Genomic DNA, 25,358 nt, shown 5'->3' on the forward strand with positions numbered 1-25,358 from the left:
CAGCAGTGCTGGCACCACAGCCTAGACAGCACTGCAGACAATCAGCGGCTTGTGCCATCAACTTAGGCAGAGCTGTTCATAACTCACCAATTAGCTGCAGCGCTGTAAGCGAGACGTCAGCACTGCTGACAATAATAGACACCGGGAGCAGCAGTATAGTCTCAGTGCTGGAGCCAGGGAGGAGGACTAAAGCCTAGTTTTTATTTTTTAAAAAAGCAAAAAAAAAGGGGACAGGGGTTTTGGAAAACCAGAAAACCCCATTAAAAGAAAACATTTCCCCCGCTTCTCTGAATCTCCTCATTTCCATCATCTTTCCTCTCCTTACATCTAGCTATTGGTCACAAAATATGTGAGACCATGGACCTTACATGGGAGACCCATGGACCTTACATGCGAGACCCATGGCCCTTACATGGGAGACCCATGGACCTTACATGCGAGACCCATGGACCTTACATGCGAGACCCATGGACCTTACATGGGAGACCCATGGACCTTACATGTGAGACCCATGGCCCTTACATGGGAGACCCATGGACCTTACATGCGAGACCCATGGACCTTACATGCGAGACCCATGGACCTTACATGCGAGACCCATGGACCTTACATGCGAGACCCATGGACCTTACATGCGAGACCCATGGACCTTACATTCGAGACCCATGGACCTTACATGCGAGACCCATGGATCTTACATGCGAGACCCATGGACCTTACATGTGAGACCCATGGACCTTACATGTGAGACCCATGGACCTTACATGTGAGACCCATGGACCTTACATGTGAGACTCATGGACCTTATATGTGAGATCCATGGACCTTATATGTGACTGGTAAAGGAGCCCTAATTCTGGGCTGCTGGCAGACATTGCCACCTAGGGAATAAGACGAGGCTGTTGCTGCCATATGGAACACATGTTGGGAGGGACTCAATCCTTCTTCAGTAACCATAGAAACTGTTGTTGCTATGCTCCTTTTTCTCTCTGGTTCCAGATGTTTTTACCTTTAAGTGAAATCCATCTGATCCTTCTGCACCTTAAAAGGCAAAAAATAAATAAAAAATTGTTATCAGCATTTCAGAATTAGGGTAAAGATGTCAGATCCTTCCGCATGCACCATAAATCAGTCACAGTCATTAGAAACACCCGGGACTAGGGTTGTACAGAGATTTCTCTGGGGTCATCAACAAGACGAAGTTCTGACCACTGAAGAAAGACATCATTGTCTCCAGACTAAATGACCTTTCAATGACATGAAAATATAATAACAACCCCCCCCCCCCAAAAAAAAAAAAAACGGCAAAAAACAAAGCACTTCTGGCCTGACTCAGAGTTCAATGCCCGTTTTCCTTGTTTTCCAGAGATTCTTTATTTCTTTTTTTTTAATCTTCTACATAATCCTTGGCAAGACTTGGAAGAGTTGTAAAACAAGCCGGGCTGTTTTCCTCCTCTCGGCTTGAGTTGACTGCTCGGAGAATGCGTCGTCTTGTTCCCTATTCAAAGCCTCTCGCACATAAAAGTTCTTTTCAAGTGAAGTTGAAGAGCTGCCGGAGAATATTCCGAGAAAACGAGTCTATCAATTGATGCTGTCAGATGCCTCAGCGCCTCACAGTACGAGGCCGGCAAAACCTTTATCTGGTCTTTATTCCAACTGTCGTCCTCTACGGAACCGTAAATAATTGGGCGTTGGTATAAAATATCTCCGCACTGTCAACCAGTGAGGCGCAGACAGCTTCCACCCAGTTATAATTGCTCATTTGCTATTGTACTGACAGATATTTACATGCAACCGCACGTGAAGAAATATTTGGGAATGTAGAGTAAGGTTCCCAGATTTTTTCTTTGGTTTTACCATCAGACTTGACTTCAGGCTGCAATGTACACTTAAAGGGGACTTGTATCCCGGGCACAAGAAGCGAGTTAATTCTACTATTTTATTCCCTCTGCTCTCCTGAGTATTCCACTTTTTGTTTTGTTTTTTAAATCTGTCATATGGTTCCAGAGATATGGACCTTTATATTTAATGGTAATTTGTATGATCTTTACCAAGAGGCGTGGCTTAAAGGATAATTATGCAGAGCAGCCTAAAGACACTCCCCAGAGGAAACTATGAGCCACGCCTCCTTAGTAAAGATGAACAAAAAAGTAGTACTAAATTAAAAGGACCATATCTCTGGAATTATAGGACGGATTTAAAAACAAAACAAAATGGTACACACAGTGGAGACGCAGGAATAAAATATAAGCAAACTGAACTCTTTTGACCCAATGACACCTCCTCTTTAAAGGAATAGAAACCCTAAGTCCAGTCCAACTTTCATAGTGCCAGTACGGATTGTGATGTCCCAACTGGCCGCTGGTCCCCTGAAACAAAATCAATAGCCTCAAGGATTGGTTGTGGATGATCAGGAGACCCATGGCCGGTCCGAACATGATGATATGTACTGCTATCATGAAAATCAGATGTGTGAATGTGGCATGACAGCAATAGTTTGTATTGCTCCCTTCCATTGTCTAGGCTCAATGTAGTTGTTCTTGTCCCTTGATGTCTAAATCAAGAAGGCCCAGAGGCTTATTATAACTTTAAAGGATGTGGCCTTGTTTGGGCCTTAAAGGGTTAGTCTGTGTTTTGTTTATTTTAACAAAATGTATTGAGGACAAGATTTGTGGCATTTACTAATATATAAAAATTACAAATTCTCCTCCTGCACACAATTTGGCAAGATTCACACTCTGAGCATGGACTACAATTTATGCTCCGGAAGGGCCACCATCGGGGCATTACTATCCTTACGGGTGTATGGGGCCCGTTGAGCAGAAGCAAAGGGAGGTGGCTTGGACTTCTGCTCACCTGTCCCCAGGGGCAGGGGTGGGTTGCAGTGCACATTTCGTCGGCAAAGGGAGCTTTGCTTGAGCTCCACTCCTGTCAACAGAACGGCAGCTAGGAGCTCCCTCCGCCTCTTCTGTGACCGCTTCTTACTGTATTGAGGGTGCGGTGGGGGAGCGCAAATTATGATTAATTTAGACTGGGGGATGGGGTACAGCAAATGATTATGAATTGAGGTGGGGTTGGGTACAGCAAATTAAGATGAATTGAGACAGGAGTGGGGTACAGCAAATGGAGATGAATTGAGATGGTGGTACAGCAAATGATTATGAATTTAGACTGGGTGTTGGGGAACAGTAAATGATAATGAATTGAGACTGGGGCATGGGGTACATAAAATGATTATAAATTGAGACTGGAAGGTGGGGAACAGAAAATGAATATTAATGGAGACTGGGTGATGGGGCAGCAAATGATTATGAATTAAGACTGAGGGTGGGGAACAGAAAATGGTGATGACTTAAGAGTGGGGTGTTGGGGAGAGCAAATGATTATGAATTGAGGGGGGATGCAAATGGTGACTTGAGGAGGAGGTCCTGTTACTGTGCAGGGCGGTACTTTGTCACTTTTTTCTTCATCTGACAATGTACAAGTTGGGAAAGAAGTGGGGAATGTGCATTGGAATTGGTGCTCCTGATAACTATGTCACTTTCTGCAGAGACCAGTCCTGGCTGGAAGAAGTGATAGTGGTCTGCGCTGAATGAAGAAAAGCGAAGATGAAGGACTTCAACTAGAGATGTCACTGTATAATGTCACTATTGATCACTGTAGTACCTGCACACTATACACTCTTCTGTATAATGTCACTGGTGATCACTGTATTACTTGTACATTATACACCATATACAGAGCTCCTGTGTATAATGTCACTGGTGATCACTGAATTACCTATACACCAGGGGTGTCAAACTGCATTCCTCGAGGGCCTCAAACCATGCGTGTTTTCAAGATTTCCTTAGCATTGCACAAGGTGCTGGAATCATTCTCTGCAGGTGATTAAATTATCACCTGTGCAATGCAAGGAAATCCTGAAAACAGGAGCTGTTTGCAGCCCTCGAGGAATGCAGTTTGATACCCCTGCTATACACTATATACAAAACTCCTGTGTATAATGTCACTGGTGATCACTGTATTACTTGTACATTATGTACTACATACAGAGCTCCTGTGTATAATGTCACTGGTGATCACTGTATTACCTGTACACTATATACTGAGCTGCTGTGCATAATGTGACTGGTGAGTCATTGTGCTACCTGTACATGAACACTAGATACAGAGCTCCTCTGTTTTATGCCACTAGTGATCACTGTATTACCTGTACACTATACTACACTATACACTATATACAGAGCTTCTGTGTATACTGGGGAAATAAAAACACCAATAGCCTCTTTTAGAGATAAAGATGATTTGAACTCTAGGGCCATTTTTGGATAATACAATCCTAAAAGTCATTATTAGCCCTTTAAAAAGCCCTTGCCACATGACTTAGGATGAGATGCCAAACCAGACGGTCTATTTGCAGACTCGTGTTTCGGGAAGTTTGCCCCTCATCAGTAAAACAAGATATCTGATTTGGCTGGCGATCTAAATGGGAATGTTTTTAGTGCCAAGTTGCCATAAGGAGACTTAATGACATAAGGTCATGGAATGATCTTAGGGCAATCCTTATCTTAAGTCATGCAGCAGGCATTGTTAAATGGTCAACATTGGTTTTGAGGATCGGACATCCAATAGGCGACACTAGAGTTCTTGTCCTTTTCTTCTCTAAAGAGGATTTGTGATGACATAGATGGTGAATAAGTTATCTGGAGATGTGCTTATATATCACTGGCCCGATCAATCTTGGCTAATATTCAGATTGAGTTATGGTAATAATGAACGCACTACCATGGGGAGCTGTATAACTGACGGGTGTAACATAAAGAAGCCATTGTATCCCTTATACAAAAGGCATATTTGAGTGGAATTGGATCCAGATGACTAAGAACATGGCTCATTAACCATTTCTTTGCTACAATGTGAATGTTGATCTTATATATGGAGTTTATTTCTATATAAACTTGCAGCAAAGCAGACGGCTCAGGAATAGTTATGCTGTGACTATACAGACTTTATATTTACACCCAGGAGAGACGGGCACCATCTGTCTGACAAAAGTCTGTTAGGCTGGTTTCACATTTGCGGTTTTTGCCGCTGCATTTTAGCGCAAAAAAACGCATACGTTTTTTTTCCTATACTTAACATTAAAAACGCATGCCTTTTTTTTGCATGCGTTTTGCCGCATTTGACAACGCATGCGTCGTTTCTATGCTTGCGTTTTGTTGCGGAAATGCAACATGTAGTAATTTCTAGAGGCGTTTTTTGCGGCAAAAAAACGTATTGCTGTCTATGTAAACGCATGCGTTTTTAAGCACATGCGTTTGCTTGCATTTTTAAACGCATGCGTTTCAATAGAAAAAAACAAGAATGCACACTGATAAGCCACCCCCCACCATAAAGGTGATAAAGGGATCCAAACCCTAACCCTAACCCTAGGGAACCTAACCCTAACCCTAGGGACCCTAACCCTAACCCTAGGGATCCTAACCCTAACCCTAGGGATCCTAACCCTAACCCTAGGGATCCTAACCCTAACCCTAGCTATTGCTGTTTATAGTGGGTTTTCTAGTTGATTTTGATGATTGGCAGCTGTCACACACTTCTCATCATGCGTTTAAAAAATGCAAACGCAGGAAACAACGCATGTAAACGCGTCACAAAGCCACGGTTTTTTTTACCACATGCAAAAACGCATGCATCTAAAAAATGCAGCGTTTGCACACGTTTAAATGCGTTTTCTTCACCACCTGCGTTTGCGTTTTAAACGCAAATGTGAAACTAGCCTTAGAAAGGGACTTTAAGACTTACATCTATGGCAATATATCGTCCTCCTAGTTGGAGATTGTTACTCAATTAGATCCGTTTGTCATTTTCCCCATCATAGAATTAATTTACTAGGAGTACCAGTGCCCGAGGCAAGTATATTGCACCCCCCTAACCTAAGGACCAGTTGCAATTCCCGTATACAACCCCTTCTTCCCCATGCAGATACATTGTATGATAAGGAAGTACTCATGTAATTATATTTTGCCCCTTGGCCCTCTATTTTTTTTTTCCATTCTTTTTGAATGAAATTGAAAAATAAAAAGTTACACATTGTTGGAATATTCTTTTATTATTTATTATTTTATTACTCTAGTCCTAATCTAAGCCCCAACTAGATCTCTAATCAAAATTGTAAAGAGTGTACGAATGTAACAATTATTGCGAATATTATTATTTTTAATTTATTTTAACATTGGGGAAACTTTCAAATTTGTGAAAGCGCCACCAACAGGTCTCAAGTGAGAATCGAGGTTGGGAGCTACGGAAGAGAGCAGTGCACGTGATTCAAACTAGTCTTGTTCAGCCTCTGTCCCTGCCTATGCAGAGCACTGCAGCCAATGACAAAGTCATGTCAACTGCTGTGCTTTGCATAGGAACTGGCAGCAGAGACCAAGATGGCACAGCTGGCCCTGGCTGCTTAATCGGTTGAGCTCACCGGCAGCGACACATATTGCTTACTGCGCGTCCTCCTCTACAATTTGAGAATGGAAGGTTCCAAAATGTTGTGCCCTAATAGAATTTGGTCAACCACCTCTGTGCCCCCTACGCTATGCCACTGGTAAGCAACCTGTTCACCTGAGAATGTAGGTCATTATTCTTTAGGGTGCTTCCTGGAATAATTAATTTAGGAGGACCTGTCTGTTCCCCTGAGAACTCCTCATGAGATGACAATTGTGAAACATCTTTTATTAAAACGCTTTTTTACTAGTTCTTCATTTTTTCTACTTGAAACGTATTAATGAAATGACAACTGGGACTGGGTGTTAGCAGTTGTGGGTATGTCTATATACAATATCCACCCTGATTGGACAAGAATAAGAAAAATGGTGACACCCAGTTGTCAATTTATTTATAGTTTTCCAGGAAGGATAACGAAGGAATGGTGCAGCTAAGAAAAGATGCTTCACGTTTGTTATTTTTTCCCTTTAAACCCTTAGTATGTGCTCATGTTTCTTAAACACTGTTGGTTGGAAATTCTACACTGGCTGTGCCATTACACCTCTTACCATCACTTTGGTGCCAAAATATGATTACGAGACCTTCCTTCTGCTGCACAGTGAAGGCTTACGTGGCACTTTTAGGCATGATAGTTGCCTTTTTTTTCTCTTGGGTGCCTATATTGTTGTTAGGTGCAAAAAAAAAAACAAAACAAAACCTGTTTCTTAGCGACAGTCCGAATTTCGTAATTTTCTCTATGACAGTCCTACAAATTGACGCTGAAATATTGCCTTTACTATAAAATATGATATACTGCAAAAAAAAACAACCCAAACTTAAAGAGCTTGTCCACTACTTTAACACTGATGATGATGACCTTTCCTTAGGATAGGTCATCAATGTCTGATCGATGCGAGTTACAACAGCCGGCACTACACTGACCAGCTGTTCTCGGTGTCGGAGTTGGCCAGATGTGCTCAGTTATGAAGCTACCATTGATTTGAATAGATGGCGGATTTTGAGTACCCGGCCATGGCCACTATTAGTAGATGGAGCTGTTCCGTAACTGAGCACTTTCGGTCCTTCCCCGCATCTAGAATAGCAGGTTGGTAGGGATGCCAGATATCGCACCCCCACCGATCAGACACCGATGACCCATCCTAAGAATAGGTCATCAATGTTAAAGTAGTGAACAACCTCTTTAAATGCTTTTGCACAGATTTTCATTAATTTATTATCTATTAGTATCTTAATGCAGAGATAAAAAAAAAAAAAACCAGTTGGCCGATTCATGCTGCCCGAACCATAAGCAGCATGAATCCGAGTCTGAATGCGATATTCCAGCCGTGTATGTCTTATACTGAAAAATTGCACATGAAGTGGAAATGACAGAACTGGAGCTATGCAGATATATTAAAGCAAGTGTAGTGTAATATACACATTGTAGCAAGTGAAGACAGCATCACCCTGGATACACACAGACCTCACATCCAGCCTGTATTACTGGGAGAAAAACACATCCAGCCTGTATTACTGGGAGAAACACTCCCTTAAGAATAAAATGTGAAACATGGATCACGTTGCAAACTTGGGTTTCAAGGGCGGTCAAGCTGAAAAATAATGAATACTGATTGCACTAATATATGTAAATTTACTTTTTCCCCCATCAGTTTTCTTAACATGTTAAGGAAATTAATGGAGGATGTCAGCATTAACTCTAGCCTCCCACTACTTAGTACTCGATGATTGTCAGCACTACTACCTTGTGCTGACAACCATAGAGATAATGAAGTTGCTTAGTAGTTGAAGTGATTATTTACAGAATTTACTTTACTGACCCGTGTCCTCCATCCAAAGGATGACAAGTGTGAAGACCAGAACCAGGGATTTCTTCATGGCTGTCACTGCGAAACCTAAAGAAAAGCAGATTTTTCCAGTTACGTTCACTTTCCAAATACGTTGCTTTCTGTTGCCAAGGATATGTTATTTTACTCCTGTTACTAGGGTTATCGCTCTTGTTTTCTGTCCAATAATTAGCAGCTCCTGGATTCAATCATTACAGTCACGTACCCCAGGAGGAGGATGATTTATAGATGTAATGTAGAGGATGCTCTGTGTATAGGCAGATCAGAGATGATCGGGAATTTGGCCCCAGAGTACGCTTTTCCCTCATAGTGAGGGGTGGTTTCTATAATAAGATGGGACTGGGACATGTTTCTATATCAGTTACGTAATGTACTATGGGTGAAATAAGTACTAAACACGTCATCAATTTTCTAAGTAAATCTATTTCTAAAGGTGCTATTGACATGAAATTCTCACCAGATGTCTGTAACAACCCATCCAAGCCACACAGGCAAAGAAATCAAACCATAGATGTCTATAAATTAACTTATGTGTAATAATGAGAAATGACATGGAAAAAGAAGTGAACACATGAGTAAAGAGATGGGAAAAAAGCCGTGGGAAGTCATTACACCAGCTGAAATCTCTCAGTAATTAGGAAGCAATCTTGCCACTTAGTAACAAATAATATCAGCTGGTTCAACTGATGGCTTATAAAAATAGGCTTCTCTTTACTAAAGTGCCACACAAGAGACATCTCATGATGGGTAAAACCAGTGAGCTGTGTTAAGACCTTCACAACCTTATTGTTGCAAAACATACTGATGGAATTGACAGAAGAATTTCTTAACTACTGAAGGTTCCAATGAGCACTGTTGGGGCCATAATCCGAAAGTAGAAAGAACATCATTTCACCATAAAACAGCCGCGAACAGGTACTCCCTGCAAGATTTCAGACAGAGGAGTGAAAAGAGTTTTCAGAAAAGTTGCCCAAGAGCCATAGACCAGCTGTGGAGAGCTACAGAAAGATCTGAAATCAGCAGGTATAATTGTTTTAAAAAAAAACTCAACTCAAGCTCCACATCTTGAATACATGCTCACCACGAAACACTCCATTGCTGAACAAAAAGGATGTTCAAGCACGTTTAAAATTTGCTCAACAACATTTAGACAAGCCTGTGACATACTGGGAGAATATAGTCCGGTCAGATGAGAATAAAATTTAACTCTTTGGCTGCTTTAATACACATAATATTTGGGGCCAAAATGCACTGCATATCACCCCAAAAACGCCATGCCAACAGTGAAGTTTGGATGTAGAAACATCATGGTGTGTGGCTGTTATTCAGCATACAGCACTGGCAATCTTCATATGATTGAAGGAAAGATGAATGAACAAATTTCCTGTGGCATTCTTGATAAAAATCTACTACCATCTACCAGGGTGATGAAGGTGAAATGAGGGAGGAAATTTCAGCAAGACAAACACACAGACAAGGAAACTCATTTGTTTCAGAGACAGAAAATAAAGCTGCTAGAATGGCCGAGCCAATCACCTGACCTGAATCTAATGGAAAATTTATGGAAGGATTTAAAGCTCAGAGTTCGTAGAAGGAGCCCATGGTACCTTGAGGATTTCTAGAGTATTTAAATGGAAAGAAAATCCATAATCTGACCTGAGCAATGCCTGTGACTAGTTTCTCCATACAGGAGGTTTCTTCAAGCTTCATCATCAACAAAGGCTTTTGGGGTTTTTGAACGAAATATTAAATATATTTCAGTTAATGTGTTCAGTACTTTTTCCTGGTGTAATTTCTCATAATTACACATAACTTAATTTATGGACATCTATGGTTTGACTTCTTTGCCGGTGTGGAATGGATCTGTTGTTATCAACTTCTGGTGAGAATTTTATGTCAATAGCACGTTTAATAATAAATTTGCTTTGAAAATTGGTGACGTGTTCAATACTTATTTCACCTGCTGTATAACAACGGCTAAGTCCAGTAAGTGATCTGGGGTAATGAAAAAATTGATAATGGGGCTCAATCAATCATATGACCCAGAAGTGCTACTTACAGAGGACCTGTCACTAGGTCAAACTAGGTCAGTTATTACTCTTATGTTATTTCCGATACTTCCCCCGATTACTCCCGTTTCTTTTTTTAGATCCACCATATGGTTCCAGTGATAAGGGCCTTTTTATTTAGCGCTAATTTTTACGGCCTTTACTACGTGGGAGTGGCTCACAGGGTAATTACAGCCACACCCCAGAAGATCCTGTGAACCACACCACCCTTGGTAAAGACCACAACAATAAGAACTAAATAAAAACGCCCATATTTCTGGAAAAGTATGACAGATTTAAAAATAACAAAAATGAAGAATATATATATTTTGGTCAGAGGAACCTAATGGTCCTCTTAGATGTCCATGGAAAAAAAATTCTATTTTTTTTAGCAAGTAATAGAAAGAATCAAATACTTTACAACAAAATTAATGACGACAGGTCCTAATAAAAGGCCCAAGGATTTTGGGGAGGGGTTGGGGGAATTCATATTTACAGACAACATCCATCAGAAATTGTGAGGCCTGGAGGACGCAGGGTGCCATGGGTTCATGGAGAAAACACCAGCTTAGTATTTTAATTGCAGACGAAATAATAATAATCTCCAGCCAACCATGAAGTTGTTAGAATTACTTTACAGTGATGTGAATTCCAAAACATGGGAGAATGCAGTAATGTGAAGGGGCAATATGGGGTCTGCTGAAAGACATGTCTTATAACTGGTGGTGGGACTCTAGCATCAGAATAAGCACAGTTTATGAAGGCCAAATGGTGTAAATTGTCATCTTAAGTAAATTATTCGGCCTTCGACAACTGGACCCATGCTGTCCTTCCTTTGAGCTATACAGTTGGGTAAAAATATTTTCAGGATCATGGTCCTTTGGCCACATCTGTAGAAATCATCTACCAGACCAGAGGGGCGCGAACCACCATTGACCTGCTGTGATCCCCAAAAATGCCTCTTCCGATTGGTGTGCCAGGCCCAAGATCATAATTGTGGCGTGGCTTCATGTTGTTACCAACTTGACGTTGTGCCAGTTCTACCAAGAAAAAGAGGTGCTGGTGATCCTGGCAGATCAAAGGAGGGTTGCAAGGCTCTGGCATGACAGCCATGGACTTTGGATGTGGCCACTAGACCAAGGGTCCTGGGAATCGTTTTGCTCAACTCTACTGAACCGAGATCTCCATAAAACCCCTTGCTGCAGCCATAACAAGAACCATAAATGTGTTTACACATTATACTTAGGTGAAAGTTGTCTTAAACAGGTTTAAAACATTGTACAACAAAAGTAAAACATTGATGGTCCATCTTTGGGAAAGGTTATTGTTTGATTGGGTCCCACCCAATCAATGGTAATCTTTGATGGATCATCAATCTTCTACTTTTGTTGTTTGACCATTTTAGACTTCTAAAGCCGTCAAGTGTCCAAAAGAAGTGACTGGTTCTTTCCTCTGGCGGCTTTTGCTTGGAAGCCGCCACTATGTTATACATGGTATTAAAAAAAATCCCCGTACACAAGGTAAAAAAGACGCTCCAGGGAAAACACTGCTAGCTTTTTCTTGAAGCATCATTTGCTTCTAATATGACGCCGGCACACTGGAGTCTAAAGATGACATGTGTACATACCCCGACTGTCCTGGATAACAGATTGGTGCTGGCAAGGTAGCGGTTTTCTTTATTAGTATCTGTATATAGTCAAAGCTCCTACAAATTAGCACATTAGAATCCCAGCAGCAGAGGTAGAGCGTATTGATTTTGTGACAGACAGTGACCGTGTCTTCTTTTAACAACGAAGAGCTGAAAATGATTAGTGAACCGATATTAACAGAAGAAAAGATGGAAGTGGAAGCTACTGATAAAGATTATATGCATAGTAGTAAGTTGAGTTTCTCGACAATCCAGAGCATGAAATCTGCGATGTAAACAATTTCATATATTATTCATATATCTTATTGGATGCTGCGTGTTACTTGCTTTATTACTGTCAGTGAATATAATCATGGATTTGATTGACAGCAAGAAAGAAAATAATTGTACATTGTCTCTACCCGCGCTCTACGGTAATAACATTCACGACTCTGACTTAGAGTTGCTTTTGGAGAGCAGAAAATAAAATTTTGCTCCAATTTTATTTTTGAGGAATCTACCATAATTGACAGCATTTAAGATGCAGAATATGTCAGATGTCGTTCTGGACATCAATCTAATAAGCCAATCCATGTTTTCAATTACTTTGCAGACATATGTCCTCCCGACAGAATTTGGCAGGTATTTCCCAACATATTTCGTTAACTGATGCTAGACGCAGATCTCGCGGTACGGCTTCAATATGGAAAGATTCGAATACTGCGAATGCCCATGATTGAATAACATCTCAATCCCTAGAGATCCCTACTGGAAACCTTTACAGCAGAAAAAACCATAAAAAAGGGGAATATTGAATAAATGCAATGTGGTTGTTATAAAGCCACTCACTACAAATCAAGAGCCCCCTACAGAAAAATATTCACCGCCGGTGTAATGGACGCGACGGCTCTGCAATTAATAGGGTTCATGCAGCCCCTCCCTTAGTTTTAGGTTTTACAAGGAATTTCCAGGTGGCGATTTTATCATTATCACATATCATTGCCCCTTCAAAGAGGAAGAGGACAAGAACTGTAGTGCCACCTATTGAAAGCAGTGATTCTAAAAGCCAATATTGACCCTTTAACGAGCCTTGCCAGATGACTTCGGATAAAAGCCAAACCAAAGACTCACTTTGCAAACATGGTGTTTTCAGGTGTTGCCCTTCATCAGTGCAAAGTATGAAATCTGATTTGGCTGCATGAGAGGCTTAAGACTGGAGTCTAAGGGGTAACGTCTCTCCTTGTGGAGAGTGACAAGCCAGGCCTTTCATGTCAGAGTGAGGAGACTTATACGCCATTCATGCTCCTCTGGGAAATTATATAGGCAAATTTCCTCTTCAGACAGGAAGAGGCCTAGCTCGTCACTCTCCACAAGGAGAAACGTTACACCTTACATCCCCGTCTTAAACCTCTCACCTAGGCAAATCAGAACTCATACCTTGCACTGATGAGAAGCAACATCTCGAAACTCAGTGTCTGAAAATTGAGATTCTGGTTTGGCTTTTATCCCAAGTCATATGGCAAGGCTCATTAAAGGGTCAATATTGACTTTTATGATCGCTGCTTTCAATAGGTCTCGCTAAAGTTCTAGTCATCTTCCTTTCAGAATTTCAGAAGAGGCAATTTGCATATTCAATTTCCCAGAGAAACATGCATGGCTTATAAGTCTCCTCATTCTGACATGCAAGGCCTGGCCGGTCATGCTCCACTAGGAGAAACGTTCCCCATATATGTAATATATACACACACATATTTATAGATCTATAGCGCACAAATATATGTAGATATATATTTATATACAAACTACGATTACAGGGGTATTCTCCAAATAATTATGTCCTATTAGACAGGACTTTAAAAGAATAATTGGGTCTCAAAAAACTAATTCAAGGCGATACTGCTGTATGTTTCTAACCATTTTTTTTTTTTTGCTTCAATGCAGCTATAAGTAAAAAACCTGAAATAACTTTGCAAAAAAAGTCTTAATAAATCCTATATCCTTCCTGTCTATACAGGTTCAGTGCAGACCTGTGTGTCGTCAAGGTAACAGACTACAAACAAACCCCGTGTAGTCTGACCATGCCTCTACGCTCTTCACACTTTCCATCTGTTCTTTTATTTTCATCACCTATTTAGAAGGTGTTGTTTGGAATCAAATATATTGCTTAAAGCATGGTTATTTGCAAAAAGAGATAAATAAATAAAAATAATACATCAATGCTCAACTTTTAGACCCCTAAAGTCATAACATGTATTTATTCCAAAGAGCCCCTATAATAAAAGTTTACAAAATATACTCATCTATTTTTCTATTGCTCATTGTGGCATTTCCATCGTTTTTCAGACACCGTCCCGTGCATTTAGTATTAGTGGTGCCTGGTGTTGAATGAGGGTGGAGCTACAAATAACTGTAATACCAGGCGCAGCCTCTAAAACAAAATATGGCGCTATTCCTGGCAAACAATGAAAAGGCCACAACACTCACTAGAGGGCTTCCGTCAGCTGAGCGGTTGGTGAGCGAGGAGTTGGGTCTGTTCCTATCCTAAGGGTAGATCATCAATATTAAATCCCTAGAGAACAATTCCTTTGCGATCCCATTAGTAACCTTGAAATAAATGATAGTGGTCACTTTTTTTTTCTTGTTAAAATTATTGATATTTTATACATTTGACCTCTTAATTGCAAAACCCCCACCTGCAAGTAATGACACTTAAGAAAAAATAATTTATCAAAAATTTCGCCCATCCATCTGCCCAAATAAGAGGTTTTAAAGATGACTTATAACAAGGGTAAAAGTGGCGAGGTTTTGCCGTTATTCTATTCTCATGGCTCCATTTTTTTTTTCAAATCTGCCATACGATATCAAAGATATGGACCATTTTATTTCCTGCAAATGTTTATGGTCTCTACGAAGGGGCGTGGCTCATATGGTAATAACGCAGAGTAGACAACAGACATGCCCCAAAGGATCCTGTGTGCCACGCCCCAAAGGATCCTGTGCGCCACGCCTCAGAGGATCCTGTGTGCCATGCCCCAGAGGATCCTGTGCGCCACGCCCCAGAGGATCCTGTGCGCCACGCCCCAGAGGATCCTGTGCGCCACGCCCCCAGAGGATCCTATGCGCCACGCCCTAGAGGATCCTGTACGCCACGCCCTAGAGGATCCTGTGCGCCACGCCCCAGAGGATCCTGTGCACCTCGCCCCAGAGGATCCTGTGCACCACGCCCCCAGAGGATCCTATGCGCCACGCCCTAGAGGATCCTGTACGCCACGCCCTAGAGGATCCTGAGAGTATCACCCCCTTCTAAACACTATAAAAATTAGTTGAAAATAAAAATGTCTATCTCTGGAACCATATGGCGGTTTGAAAACAAAAACAAAAACACACGGTATATTCAGTGGAGCAGAAAGAATAAAATAGTAGCTAAAATTTGCCACTTTTGACTTGGTTGACAGCTACTCTAAGGTCATGCCTGATCATCAATCATATATGGACCCAAGTTTAAAACACTCCCTACTAAGGCACTACATAAAAAAACAACAAACGCAACACAAATTGTAATAGTTTTTGACCAAAATTAGGTAGAAAATGATTTTTTTGTGCATAGAAAAGTAACGTCTTATTTAGTTTTATTGGAAGTTTTGGCTTTTTACGCATAATGTGATATAAGTATCTTAGGAATTTACAAAAGACGCTTTCAAGAAGGGATAATATCAGAAACCGAAAAACAAATTTGGCCCCACAATGCACAAAGGGGCTTAATCTTCTTTTAGTAATTACCTGCTTCTACAGGCTTTATAATTCACGAGACCACGCAAGATCTTCAGAATTTCTCAGAAAATGACGTGCTCTCCCAATGCCAGATATAAGAAATTCTGTTGCGTTGCTAGGTAATTGAATCAGTAAAAAAACATTTCACTATAAATATCCCTGTTGTTTTTTTCCCACTTTAACCTATTCTGGTCCTATATGGCCATTCACTGAAAAATATTTTCTGCACTAATAATCCAGCTAGCAGCAAACTTTTTTTTTTTTTTTACAAGTTTAGCAAAAATCATTAAAAAATACTCCTATGCAAAAAAAAATTAATTAAATTCTACTTAACATAAACAGATACAGCTTCTTAGTGACATCAGTAATGATAACACAATACCCAAAACACCGCAAAATAGCAATAAAACTCATTAAAATTCATCAGGATTTTGCCTTTTTTAATTATGTTGCAATGATGAAAAAAACGATAAAATATGAAATATAAAGTGCAAAAAAATTTCTAGTTTTGAAAGAATTGTAATACAGGTTTTAAGTTTTACATTGAATTTTTTTAGGATTTTTTTTTACATTAAAAATTCACCCCCCACAAAAAAAAATATAAATAATAATAATAAATATAAATATAATCTTTTTGTGTATTTTGTCAATAGTGTTAATAGAAAAAAGCACAGTTAATATGAAATAATAATAAAATTAAGTCTTACCACTTAGTTCTCTTGGAAGCAGAGTCCTGTGTTCTGTTATTCTCCTCTCAACAGCAACGAGAGAGAAAAAAAGCTTCTCAGGAAAACATTGCAAATCCGCCAGATTCAATAGGAGATGCTGAGGATTGGAGGAGGAGGAGCGAGCCAGCCTTACGGTTTTAGTGGCCCCTTATTGGAATGTGTGTGTTACTGCTTCCATTTTTCACAGTGATTGACTGGAGGATAATTATGTGCTCCCTTTGGGAGAATAATAATATATAGCAATATTATACAACCAGACTGGATGGGGAGCAGCACTCAGAAATTCATCCGGGGGGGAAAAAAAAAAAAGATTTGAAAAGCAAAGATTGTTTATTTTTTCCGTCTATGTACAATAATTACCTACAAGACAAAGCACAAATGCAAATTTGTATAAAAAGCGCAAAAATAAAGAAAAATGTTACTTTTTTTTTCAATTTATTTTACTGATATTGGTTTAGATTCCATTAGTATATGCTATTGTATTACACAGTACAGACCAAAGTTTGGACACACCGTCTCATTTAAAGATTTTTCTGTATTTTCATGACTGTGAAAATTGTACATTCACACTGAAGGCATCAAAACTATGAATTAACACATGTGGAATTATATACTTAACAAAAAGTGTGAAACAACTGAAAATATGTCTTATATTCTAGGTTCTACAAAGTAGCCACCTTTTGCTTTGATGACTGCTTCAGTGTGAATGTACAATTTTCACAGTCATGAAAATACAGAAAAATCTTTAAATGAGTAGGTGTGTATATATATATATATATATATATATATATATATATATATATATATATATACAGTGCCTACAAGTAATATTCAACCCCCTGCAGATTTAGCAGGTTTACACATTCGGAATTAACTTGGCATTGTGACATTTGGACTGTAGATCAGCCTGGAAGTGTGAAATGCACTGCAGCAAAAAAGAATGTTATTTCTTTGTTTATTTTTCTTAAAAATTGTGAAAAGTCTTTTCAGAGGGTCATTTATTATTCAACCCCTCAACCCACCAGAATTCTGTTTGGTTCCCCTAAAGCAGTGATTTTCAACCTTTTTTGAGCCGCGGCACACTTTTTATACTTAAAAAATCCCGAGGCACACCACCAACCAAAATGGCACAAAATGGTGCGTCCAGGTTTGAGATGAAAGTCTGCAGTCATTCTATGTGAATTCTCACAGCAAAAGCACTGCACACTTTCAGGATTCTCCCTTGCCGGTGGCCAGAGTGGACGGTCATGACAGCACAAGTATGTGATTTGGATACTTCTGGCCACATTCTAACTAGACGTGTCCGGCCTCAGTCAATTCATTTTCATTGAATGAGGCCACACATGTCTAGTCAGCACGTGACCACATGTATGTAAATCACCAACATCAGAGAATTATGATAGCAGTGTGCACTGTGAGAATTCAGAAGTCTGCAGTCACATAGTATGACTGCAGACTCATCACAACCTTGGACATCCCCTTTAATGTTCCTAACAAATAAAAATGAGAATTAGTATCACAAAAAAACACATTTACATCCAGGTACCTGATAGATGACGTTGTTTGTGGAGTCGCCTCTTTCTTTTCACCTTCACCTTGTCCAGATGCCATGATGACTCTTCTCATCCACCGGCAGAGCTCGTTTCTGCAGACTTCCATCTTCTCCTGTCTTCTGCAGCACATCCCGACACAACACCCTTAAAGATAGCAGTGTTATTATAATGCTCCGGAATAATAATATCTGCCCTAGGCTGAGCCCCTGAGTAAATAATTGCCCCTCACTTTATTCCCAGCACATAATATGACCCTCACTGTCCCTCTTATGGTACATGCCATCCACACTACCCTCTCTCTCTTTTCCATACTTCACACTGCCTTCTCATACGGTGTCCATCATAGAGAGCCCAGTCTCTCTACTGTGCCCCTTCATTACACTCCTCCTACTTGGCATACTGTCTCCTCCTGGCTGTTACCCTCACACTACTCAGTATCTATTATGTGTCCACTCACACTTTCATCCCCCCATACTGTCTGCACACATTTCTAATAGCCTCCTCCTGTACATCCCCCTCCTGCTAACATACCCCTTTGCTCTCTCCATATTTCCTCCTCACACATTCCCCCCTCACACATTCCCCCGACTCCCCATACTGTCCTCACACATCCCATCACCTTTGCTCCCAGTACTGTCAGCACACATTTTTCCCCTCGCTACTGTGTCCACCCCCATCTCCCCACAGAATATATCCACTCCCCTTCCGATAGAATAAATCCATCCCCTTCCACACAGAATAAATGCACCCTGCCCCACACATGCTAAATAAATTCCAGCCCCCCCCCCACGTACACACTGAATAAATCCCCCCCACACACTGAATAAATCACCCCAAAAACTGCATAAATAAATCCCCCCCACACACACTGAATAAATCCCCCCCACACACACACTGAATAAATCCCCCCCACACACTGAATAAATCCCCCCCACGCACTGAATAAATCCCCCCCACGCACTGAATAAATCCCCCCCACACACACTGAATAAATCCCCCCCACACACTGAATAAATCCCCCCACGCACTGAATAAATCCCCCCCACACACTGAATAAATCCCCCCACACACTGAATAAATCCCCCCCACACACTGAATAAATCCCCCCACACACTGAATAAATCCCCCCCCACACTGAATAAATCCCCCCACACACTGAATAAATCCCCCCACACTTAATAAATCCCCCCACACACTTAATAAATCCCCCCACACACTTAATAAATCCCCCCACACACTTAATAAATCCCCCCACATACTCCCCATAAACCCACCCCACGCTGAATCTTCGGTGTCTTCAGCTCCACAGCACAGGAGCACTTACCACCAAGTGTCTTCTGTCTCCTGCGCGCCGGATAGTGACGTCAGCAGCGTGATCACATGACTTGATCACGCTGCTGGCGTCGCTCTGACCCAGCGGTCAGAGCCTCAATTGTACTCGCAGCTGGTAGATGTCTGCGAGTACAATTGATCTCCGGGAGCCGGCGCGCTGCAGCTTCTCTGTGCCGGCTGTCAGCTTGACAGTCGGCACAGAGAACAGCTGACTCCCGTTCCCCGCGGCACACCCGACCATGTGTCGCAGCACACTAGTGTGCCGCGGCACACTGGTTGAAAAACACTGCCCTAAAGTATTAAAAAGTAGTTCAGGCACAAAGAACAATGAGCTTCACATGTTTGGATTAATTATCTCTTTTTTCCAGCCTTTTCTGACTATTTAAGACCCTCCCCAAACTTGTGAACAGCACTCATACATGGTCAACATGGGAAGGACAAAGGAGCATTCCAAGGCCATCAGAGACAAGATCGTGGAGGGTCACAAGGCTGGCAAGGGGTACAAAACCCTTTCCAAGGAGTTGGGCCTACCTGTCTCCACTGTTGGGAGCATCATCCGGAAGTGGAAGGCTTATGGAACTACTGATAGCCTTCCACGGCCTGAACAGCCTTTGAAAGTTTCCTCCCGTGCCGAGGCCAGGCTTGTCCGAAGAGTCAAGGCTAACCCAAGGACAACAAGGAAGGAGCTCCGGGAAGATCTCATGGCAGTGGGGACATTGGTTTCAGTCAATACCATAAGTAATGTACTCCACCGCAATGGTCTCCGTTTCAGACGAGCCCGTTAGGTACCTTTACTTTCAAAGCATCATGTCAAGGCTCGTCTACAGTTTGCTCATGATCACTTGGAGGACTCTGAGACTGACTTGTTCAAGGTTCTCTGGTCTGATGAGACAAAGATCGAGATCTTTGGTGCCAACCGCACACGTGACGTTTGGAGACTGGATGGCACTGCATACGACCCCAAGAATACCATCCCTACAGTCAAGCATGGTGGTGGCAGCATCATGCTGTGGGGCTGTTTCTCAGCCAAGGGGCCTGGCCATCTGGTCTGCATTCATGGGAAGATGGATAGCACGGCCTACCTGGAGATTTTGGCCAAGAACTTCCGCTCCTCCATCAAGGATCTTAAGATGGGTCGTCATTTCATCTTCCAACAAGACAACGACTCAAAGCACACAGCCAAGAAAACCAAGGCCTGGTTCAAGAGGCAAAAAATCAAGGTGTTGCAGTGGCCTAGTCAGTCTCCTGACCTTAACCCAATTGAAAACTTGTGGAAGGAGCTCAAGATTAAAGTCCACATGAGACACCCATAGAACCTAGATAACTTGGAGAAGATCTGCATGGAGGAGTGGGTCAAGATAACTCCAGAGACCTGTGCCGGCCTGATCAGGTCTTATAAAAGACGATTATTAGCTGTAATTGCAAACAAAGGTTATTCCACAAAATATTAAACCTAGGGGTTGAATAATAATTGACCCACTCTTTTATGTTTAAAATTTATAAAAATTTAACTGGGCAACAAAACTTTTTGGTTTGTAAGATTTATGCATCTGTTAATAAATCCTGCTCTTGTTTGAAGTTTGAAGGCTCTAACTTATTTGCATCTTATTAAACCTGCTAAATCTGCAGGGGGTTGAATACTACTTGTAGGCATTGTATCATTGTATATATATATATATATATATATTATTTTATATATTTTGCAAAATTGTGCAAATGTCTGTTGTGTAAATCGGCCAGCGACAAGTACGCTTTGTGGCCATTTACACTGTAGTTGATTCAATGGATCGCACTTTTTGCCACGCAGAAGCTGAAACGTGTGACTTATCCATAAAAATATTGGTAAGTATAGCTGAAACACTTCTGCCGCTAAAGGTGGAAATGCCCCAGATGCACAACTGTGAGGTTGTAATTTTTCTGCTACAAAAGATTTGAGGGAAAAAAACAAAACATCCTTTGAATTGCTAAAGCTGAAATCTTCAAAGAAACTCTTCCGAATCCAAATTAGTGCATTTCAAAATCCACAATTCAAGACTACTTTCTGCTGCAGATTTTGCCCGGAACTCGTGGATGAGATTTGGTGAGGATCAAAATCAGCAATGCAAGTCAATTGGTCTGTGAAAAAATTTGGACTGCACTCAGATGCCATCCCACTGTGGTCCGATTTTCAGGACTGTCAGGAAGGAGAAGGTGGAGAAATTCTCTTCTTTAAATTTCTCCATGTACGAGAAAAACGGATGAAACTCGTACCACACTCTGATCAAAGTCTGATCAGAATAATCACTTTTTCTTGTACGTGGAAAAATGGACTTATGAAAGAGTTCTAATTCTGGTTGTTTGCCAGGATTTCCCAAAATCTCTCTCTAAAGCAGGGGTGCACAACAGTTTTTGGTCCAAGGGCCACATTGTCATACTGAACCAACCCCAAGGGCCGCAAAAAAATAAATGAGTAATAACATTAATACATCAGCAGAACCACCATTAGTACATTAATACATCACTAGAACCAAGTTTTGAGTATTTGAGGAGGAACTGTAGAATTTGTGCTAAAAAAAAAATCTGTGTGAACACACGCTAACTTACACTGAAGTTCTAAAGCACAAACTCGCCAAATCCTCTTCATAATCTCAGATGTCTAAGTTTTGAGAATTTTTAAGTATCAGCATAACCACCGTCAGCACATTAGTGCAGCACCAGGACCACCATTAGTACATGAATGCAGAAGCAAAACCACCATCGGAACCACCATTAGTACATGACTGCTGCGCCGGAAACACCATTAGTACATGAATGCAGCGCCAGAACCAACATTAGTACATGAATGCAGAACCAAAACCACCATCGGAAACACCATTAGTACATGAATTCAGCACCAGAACCACCATTAGCACATAAATGCAGCACGAGAACCAGCATCAATTCATAACTGCAGCTCCAGAACCAGCGTCAGTACATGAATGCAGCTCCAGAGCCACCGTCGTTGCATCTATACAGCACCAAGTTTAGTACAGTGATCAATTGCAAATCATGACAGCCCCATATACAATTGTACCGCATGGACCTACAACTCCCATTATGTCCTTTACAATGGTAAGGAGATGCTGGGAGATGCTGTTATTAGTCATCATCATCATCAGACTGCAGACCATACAGGAACCAGAGCACTGATGAGATGCCGTCAGTATCAGAAATATTTACATCCAGGTACCTTATAAGTGACATCTGTTCTGATTGAAGTCATTCTCCTCTTTTCTTTATTTTGCCCAGATGCCATAATGAGATTTTGTGCCTTGAGCTCATCTCTGCAGACTTCCCTCTCCTCCATCTTCAACAGCACATCCAGACACAGTGCCTTAAAAAATAAAAGTATTGTTATAATACTCCATAAATATCTCCTATGCTGTGCCGCTTAATAATTTCCTCTAATTGTGCTCCATGCACAAATTCCCCCGATACTGCCTCTCTCCATAATATACCCCCACACTGCCCCTTGCCATAATAAATTCCCACACTCTCTCTACGTAATAAATCCCCCACACTGTCCCTCTCCATAATATACCCCCACACTACTCCTCTCCATAATAAACCCCACACTGCCCCTCTCCATAATATACTCCTACACTGTTTCTCTCCATAATATACCCCTACACTGCAGCTCTCCATAATAACCCCCCACACTTTCCCTCTCCATAATATACCCCCACACTGTCCCTCTTCATAATATACCCCTACACGGCAGCTCTCCATAATAACTCCCCCACACTTCCCCTCTCCATAATATGCCCCCTCACAGCCCCCCTCCATAATACACCCCTCACATTGCCCCTCTCCATATTATCACCTCCATACTGCCCCTTTCCATATATCTCCCACAATGCTTCGCTGCACATTGTACCCACTGCCCTTCACTATATTATACACCTTTTCACAGTCTGCCAATTGCCTCGATGTCCAGCATCGTCTCATAATGTACCCAATAATGTCCTCCATTGCCCCTTTATTTGCCCTCTCAGATAGCCCAACAAGTTCCTCCCCACGGCCCCCTCAGAGTTAAAGATGAAATGTGCTTTCATTTTAGATATTGTGGAGCGCTTATCAGTACCCAAATTCTCTTCCTGTGCAGCCTATCTCCATAATAACACCCCCTCCATAATGTTCCCCCACAGCCCTTCTCCATAATATCTCCCTCCCCTCACATTACCCCTCTCCATAATATCCCCCACCTACACACAGTGCCCCCCTGCATAATATACCCTTCTACACCGATTCTCCAAAATATCCCCTTTCAATAATATTCTCTCCACACTGTGGCCCTCTTTATAAAGTCCACCCACCCACTACCCCTCGATATACGGTGACCCCTTTCCTTCTCATAATGTGCCTTGGTAGTTACACAGACCCTCCCATCACCCAGCCTCCTCATGTAAAATGATTATTAAACACATTTAGCCTTCAGCTCCTCCATGGAACGCTTACCGAGATTGGACGTCTCTGCAGCTCCGGCCACAGTGTGGTGACGTCAGCAGCGTGTTGACTGTTGACCTCATCATGTTGATGCACGTCGGGGCAGGGACAGACATGTGCAGTGCTGCCCCAGTCCCAGCACCACAGTGATCAAACATATTTGCGTCTGAAAGACGTGAATGCATTTGAATATAAGAGAAAGGAGAGATGGGTACAGTGTCTACCGGAGAGCTGCACAACATCGCTTGGCGGGACGCATGCGGCCCATGCGTCTTATGTTGTGCAGGCTTGCTCTAAGGTAGAGCTGTAAAGGTATATTTTGAGCCACGAATAGTCTGAAGTGCGTGAGGGTCTTTATTCTGAAACCTGATATGAAGAGAGAACAAGAATAGGACATATTTGTCTCTGTGCTTTGGTGCTGACCATTCAGTCCAGGGAAAAAAAGAAAGTCAGACATGTGTACAGTCCCATGGACGATCATAGGTACGAATTATATCCGTCAGAAGCACAGACTTACGATAAAAACAGAAGTCTGATCACTTGAGGGTCTCGATGTGGCAAATAAGGTATAAAAGGATTTTGTCATGTAGTGATGAGAGAACATGCGCGGATAAGGTGTTATCCGAGCATGTTTCTGTGCAAACTGAGTGTCCTCAGAGTGCTCGAAAAATATGTTTGAGTCCCTGTTAGACAGCCGCGAGACATGCAGCTACAGGGACTCAAACATATTTTTCGAGCACTCCAAGGACACTCCACACGGGAGCACGCTCAGATAACACCTTATCTGAGCACATTCGATCATCATTATTGTCATGTAGCCACATAACGATCAACCACCATGTCGAAGTTGAGTTGATAGATAACCCTGCCCCGACGCGTGCCGCTATCTCGTTTTACCCTCTGTTAGCAGCTAGATTTGCAGTAGACGACATCCAGACCCGATTAGGAGTAGACTGCTGTTAATAAGGTTTAATTTACTTACAAGAAATGTTATCAGAATGAAGCCCGGCCGCACTCATCAATACTAGTTCATTACCTGAATATATCACCCCGGCTGTCAGAAGGATTTTTCCAATGTGCAATCAATGCAGCGAGGTGATTAGTAATTGACAGTGTAGTTAACATAATTCTTCTTGCCATTTACCTTTTTTAACAACGGTTCAATATATTGACAGAATAGTAAATAGGAAGAGGCAAAGCCCTCAGCCCCAAATGCAGCATAGATGAGTGGAGGCAGCAGAATTAAAGGGAGAGGTCCAATGTACTGTCCAACAAGAAGAGATCGGCGTTTAATCATCGGCGTCCAGACAACATGTGTTCAGGTTTCCTGCGCTCTGCGGGTGATAATCTGGTTTTATGCCCAATAACATGGACACAGTTTCATTTAACGCTCAATCCTTCTACACTTGGGATTGTAATGCACATTCCTAGAGAAATCACAGAAGCCGCCCCATCTTCCGCTATTCCTCGGATTTCTTTATTCGTTGTTG

General features: G+C 41.6%; 1 protein-coding gene across 4 annotated transcripts in view; it reads right to left on the reverse strand.

Moving 5' to 3' along the window:
• Positions 1–16,600, reverse strand: part of LOC138651845 (probable glutamate receptor) — a 35,109-nt gene extending 18,509 nt beyond the window's left edge. The window contains exons 1-4 of one of the 4 annotated variants that reach the window (XM_069742388.1): positions 16,499–16,577; positions 12,021–12,191; positions 8,319–8,393; positions 1,010–1,041 (exon numbers count right to left, since the gene is read on the reverse strand). In XM_069742388.1, coding sequence (XP_069598489.1) covers positions 1,010–1,041; positions 8,319–8,376 — 90 coding nt within the window. In that variant the 5' untranslated portion in view covers positions 8,377–8,393; positions 12,021–12,191; positions 16,499–16,577. Of the gene's footprint in view, positions 1–1,009; positions 1,042–8,318; positions 8,394–12,020; positions 12,192–16,498 lie in introns of those variants that run through there. The other 3 variants (XM_069742391.1, XM_069742389.1, XM_069742390.1) reach the window with 3 other exon arrangements.
• Positions 16,601–25,358: the final 8,758 nt, after the last annotated feature.

The sequence above is a fragment of the Ranitomeya imitator genome, chromosome 10 (assembly GCF_032444005.1).
Source record: "Ranitomeya imitator isolate aRanImi1 chromosome 10, aRanImi1.pri, whole genome shotgun sequence".
Lineage (NCBI taxonomy): Eukaryota > Metazoa > Chordata > Amphibia > Anura > Dendrobatidae > Ranitomeya > Ranitomeya imitator.